Source organism: Orycteropus afer, unplaced genomic scaffold, assembly GCF_000298275.1.
Source record: "Orycteropus afer afer isolate SDZICR_OR568_19922 unplaced genomic scaffold, OryAfe1.0 scaffold00481, whole genome shotgun sequence".
Lineage (NCBI taxonomy): Eukaryota > Metazoa > Chordata > Mammalia > Tubulidentata > Orycteropodidae > Orycteropus > Orycteropus afer.
The window spans coordinates 1,637,097-1,642,718 of record NW_006922068.1 but is presented as its reverse complement, the minus strand read 5'-3'; the positions used below and the strand labels follow the sequence as shown (position 1 = coordinate 1,642,718).

Genomic DNA, 5,622 nt, shown 5'->3' with positions numbered 1-5,622 from the left:
AAGGAGGATACTCAGGCTGCCAACAAACATATGAAGAAATGCTCATGATCATTAGCCATTAGAGAGATGCAAATCAAAACAACAATGAGATACCATGTTGCCCCAGCACTAGCACCAAAGTTGAACAAGACACAAAATAACAAATGCTAGTGAGGATGTGGAGAGATTGGGCCTGTCATATACTGCTGGTGGGACTGTCAAATGGTACAGCCACTGTGGAAAGCAGTAGGGTGATTCCTTCAACAGTTGAAAATAGAAATATCATTTGATCCAGCCATTCCATAACGAGGTATATATCCTAAAGAAGTGACAGCCATGACAAGAACAGACATATGCATACCCATGTTCATCGCAGCACTATTTACAATAGCAAAAAGTTGGAAACAACCTAGGTACCCATCAACTGAGGAATGGATATCAAAACTATGGTACATACACAGTGGGATACTATGCCAATTGAGTTCATATTAGTTAAAAAAATCAGTAAAAAAAAATAAAAAACTCAATTCATTTCTAACCTGGGTAATTTTGGAAGATAAGGATGATGCTGTCTTATACTAAGTTTTACCTAAAGATAATCTGAAGTCTTCCACAGTGAAGCCAAGGCCCTGCTCCCACAATGAGAAGGCTTCAGCAGTGGTAGCCCTGAGCCTTCCAGCCTAAGGCTTAGAGACTTAGCTCTTCCCTAAGAGCTAAAGAGGTAGGAGGGAAAGTACACCCCAAAACCCTGGCATCGGCTATACCCTGAGACCCTTTTGTGAACTACATTGAGCAAGCAATTTTCAAATTAACTAATCACCAAAGTAGAATGCAACACCTACTAAGTATTTAATGTAATTTGCTTTAACATTACATAACAAATTTTCAGCCAAAGTTTATTATGTGAATTCTAATTAATGCAAAGCCCCTCAATAATGAAGTTTTATATTTTTTGTACTTTGTTAAAAAAAATGAGTTACCAATTCTGAAAAAAATACCTCCTATATACATTTCCACTCATCTTATTTACTATACTATGGTATAATATCTTTACATAGTAATAAAAACATGATCCCATATTATGTGATCATAAATGTAGTAATGCTTTAAAAGCCAGCATTTTATAATATAATGCTGGAATAAGCAGGATAACTTGTAAGAAAGAGACATCAATCACATTGAAGTGTGGAGTTTATTGTGCAGCTTGGGGAATAAGGAAATCAGGGGGTCTGATTGCACAGCTGGGCCTTCAAGAGACAGAAACAGCTTGAGAACTGACAGTTCAGCATCTTTGCAACCCTGGGTGACTCTTCATTCCCTTCAGGAGGCATTTGTGGATCCCAGTTGTAGTGTTCTGCCATTCTTCTGACTCATTCTGCTTTTCCCCTTTTGGTTCCTGTTTGTTTCTAACTGTTCTGCTTTCTCCCTAGGTCCAGTTCAAATTATCACCAAGTGAGACTTCAAATAATTGCAGAGGCAGCCTGTTGGGCAGGGCATTTGTGCTGGACCATTGCATATGCCACTGACCAGCCAGAACTCGGTTGTCCACGAAGGGCTTATCCTGGTGTGGTAGGTAAGCTGTGTGTCAATTTGGCTGGGCCTGCTTTTGACTGGCTGGGCAGCTGGATGCAGTTTTTCCTATGATAAGATTGGTAATCAACTCCATGGTGGAATCTACTGGAGCAGCTGAGTAGCTGCCTTAGGCATGTGATCTGCTTCCAGTATTTAAGGAGAAGCATAGAGAACGGTCTCTGCAGCTTTTTGGCACGCTTGGACCCTACATACAGCCAAGTCTTCATTCAGCAGCCTGCCATGTTTCCTGCTAATCTCAGACTTGAACTAGTAGCCTACCGGGTTTGGTAATCTTGGGACTGTGCCATTTTGTTTGGGTTTGGGTTTGTCAGCCTCAGCAGCCAGCAGCTTCCAGAGTGAAGAGACACCTCCAGCTCCAGTGGCTGGGAGCAAGAGGCAGAGCTGAAGCCCAAGGTTGAGGGGCCTTCACCCAGTCCCTAGAGTGGCACTTTGAACTAAGACTTCTATCCTCCTAAACTGTAAGAGAATGAATCACAGTTTGCTTAAAACCACCCACTTTGTGGGGTTTTCTATTAGAGCAGCACAATGTAACCAAAATACCTGGGTCCCAAATGGTTATCACCAGGGCAATATGGGCCACACAGAGCCCACAGGCAATTGATGAAGAATGAAAGCCTCAGCAGGTGGTCCATGGTTGCAGGCATTCTGAGGTCTTGCTGGGACAGACTACAATAATATCTTAGGGCTCTCTTATTTTACTAAAGCTGCAGACTGAATTTTCTTATTAAATGGGATCACCCTATATTTCCAAAGAGTAGCTCAAGCTTTGAGCTACAGTATATTAATGAAACAATAATTGATTGTGAAGCATGTCCCCTGTCAATCATTTCCACCCTTAAAAGAATTGAAGGAAAAAATGGATAATATACCAAGCATAAATTTTGTTGACAAACTTCTCACAAAAGAGAATCTAAGGTGATTCTGAAGTGATGATAAAAGATTCTGCCAGACTTATTCTTATCTGTCTTTGGTCTACAGATGCATAAATGTATCATGGAGAAAAATATTTCCATATAAAAAATCAGCCTGACAATAGAAAATGTATAATTTTACATCTCAGCATAAAATTAATCAGCTAATTCTGAATAATTAAGAAGAGTATTAAAAAATCACTTTAAGACCCAAAGGAAAAATAACTAATAAAGTGAGGATAGTTCTAGACACTTGGTTATATAGTTCTGGATGAAGGTCTCATTGGAGGGTTCCATAAGATAAAAATGATTTCCTGGAAGACGGTGTGTGTCAAAAGTTCCACTGGTTACAACCTTCCAGGCTAAAAAGAAACAAAAGTTAATAACAAATGACACTAATTACAACAAAAGATTGACCTCCTGACCACTTCTCTAGGAGCTGACACTTAGTGGTAGAATTATATCCAAGTCTCATGTTCTATGAGTCCTACATTTTTTCATTTCTCTAAGACCTACCAGTACACAGAATTAAATGCATTCTTTCATTTTCTGTGCAAGCAACATCTCCCCATTTATACTACATAAGATTGGGCCAATTTTCTACTCATATAGTAATTGTAACACCATCAAACAAATACTTCAATAAAATATCCCAAACTATCAAAATAATTTCACCTTTTATGTCCTTTATTAATTTATCTTCGGATCCAAAAAAACATGTTAGGTCACAAGAAAGAACAGGCTCAGATGGGGGATCAACACTGTAAACATAAAAAAACTCATTAATATTTCTCATGATCAACATCTCAAAATCATTTCTGAACCTAGTAACGTCACTTAAATCAAATATGGTGTGTTTTCATTTCTTTCCCTTTTGCTATTTCCAGCAATACATATTTTTCATCAATGGCACTTCTACCTGTCAGCACCTGTCTGAGACTCACAGTGGTCCAGGCCATTTCTCAATGTCATCTAACCTCTAGAACACTACAAATGGCAGCAGATGGCACCTGTGCCCACAGTCCAGAGTGAGGCTGGTTACAATTACCATTTCCAACTATTATTCCCCAGAAATGACTCTTGTGGTTGTTGGGTGGTATTGAGTCAATTCTGAGCCATAGTGAACCACTGTGACAACATAGGACTGCGCCATAAGGGTTTTCTAGGAGCTCTGGTAGCATAGTGCTAAGGCACTTGACTGCTAACCAGGCAGCTGGCATTCAGACCCACCAGCCACTCCTCTGAAGGAAGGTTGGCAATCTACTTCCATAGTGATACTGCCTCAGAAACCCAAGGAGGGGTCGCTATGAGTCGGGTCTGACTCAACAGCACACAACAACAAGAACAATCGTTAAGAGAGCAAATCACTAGATCTCTCTTCCGTGGAGCCACTGGAGGTATTCAAACTCCAAACTTTTGTTTAACAGCCGAAGACTTAACCAATGACCCCCTGAACTCCTTAGAAATGACTACTTCTCTTGTATTTCCAGCCCTCCATGATCCAGGAGAGGGTTGAAATGCTCAAGCAAGCCAGGCTTCTTAGTTTATTTTATCCAGTCTCATTTTAATCACAGCAACAATATTTACTGAGGTAGGTGCTGGGCCTATTCTAGACAATATCAATACACTGATAAATAGTCCCTGCCCTCATGCAGCTTACAAACTGGCTGGGAACAGGTATCAGTAATCAGACAACTAGAGAACTATGAAAGTTTAACCAAGTCCTGGATGATGTGAGAACACTGGCCAGAAGGGCAGGGTAGAACCAGGCTCAAGAAAAAATTCCCTGGAAAAGGAATCTCAATGAATAGGAAAGGAAATGAGAGAGGGGAAAAAAAAAAAAAAAAAAAACTTGGCAGACGGAATAGAGGCAGGAGGGAAGAGGAATAGCATGATCTTAATGTAATGGTTATTGTGTAAAGAATGAAGGGGATATGAGAGCAAATTAAGGTAGAAGAGTTAACCAGAGGTCAAGTGTAGCCCATGTAAAGGATTTTGGTCTTCCTTAGAGTAATAGGAAGCTACCACAAAATATTTTAAAATGAATTCTTAAAAAAAAAAAAGAACATAATCAAAATTGACTTTATCCCTCTGGGTATGGTTGAGGAGTGGTCTGCAGAGGAGTAAGGGGGTCTGAAGGGGCAGTGGTGACTCAGTGGTAGAACTGCCTTCTTCACAGGGACCTGCATGTGATTTGTGAGTGGGCTGCTCTTATGTAGCCCCCACCATCTGTAGGTGGAGGCTGGTGTATTGATACAATGCTGAACAGGTTTCAGTTCAGAACAGAACTTTCACACTAAGATGGACTAGAAGAAAGGTCTGACAATCCATTTCAATGGAAACTCCATGGATCCCAATGGTTTGATTCCTTTGGGCATGGGGTTGCCATGGGTCAGGCAACTCAATGGCAGCTCACAGTAACAATGCCAAAGGCATCTGAGAAGACCAATTAAGTGGCCCTTTCAAGAATCCAAACAAGGATTTCTGCTTTGGCCTAACACATAGAAAACTGGAAGGAGTATCATTCCCACCCAAACAAAGAGAAAATGCTAGATAAACTATAGAATTGTCTTTTAAACAAACAAACAAACAAACAAACAAACAAAAACTGCATCAGAGAGCTGAGATCGCAAGGCATGGCAAGCAATAATCCAAATTCCACGGAAGGCCATGCCCCTGTAAGAGACAGGAGTGTGGCCTGGCTCACTCATGGCAAAACATAGAAGGACTAGGTGATTGCTATACAAACAGGTAAAAAGCAGCAGCAACAATTTCAACAAATTGTTACAGCCTAAGTATCACACTGGAATAGCAGGAGTCCAAAATTCAGGAAATTCACACTGACTCACAGCCTTCTTCCCATAGACCTCCAACAAGGCCTCCCAAGAAAGAGCAAAGCAGGAGGCCAGAGAGAGCAGAATAGGGGGTGGTAGCCCTGGTGGCACAATGGTTAAGCACTCTGCTGGTAACTTAAATGGTGGTGGTTCAAACCTACCTAGAGGTTCCGCAGGAAAAGACCTGGTGATCTGCTGCCATGAGGATTGTTGTTGTTGTTGTTGTTATGTGCTGTCAAGTCAGCCCTGACTCATAGCGAACCCTCCTTGGCTTTCCGAGGCAGTATCACTACGGAAGTAGGATT

General features: G+C 41.0%; 1 protein-coding gene across 1 annotated transcript in view; it reads right to left on the bottom strand.

The window, feature by feature from the left end:
• Positions 1-2,708: 2,708 nt before the first annotated feature.
• Positions 2,709-5,622, bottom strand: part of OLAH (oleoyl-ACP hydrolase) — a 73,055-nt gene continuing 70,141 nt past the window's right edge. The window contains exons 6-7 of the mRNA XM_007954927.1: positions 3,159-3,244; positions 2,709-2,845 (exon numbers count right to left, since the gene is read on the bottom strand). Coding sequence (XP_007953118.1) covers positions 2,709-2,845; positions 3,159-3,244 — 223 coding nt within the window. The remainder of the gene's footprint in view (positions 2,846-3,158; positions 3,245-5,622) is intronic.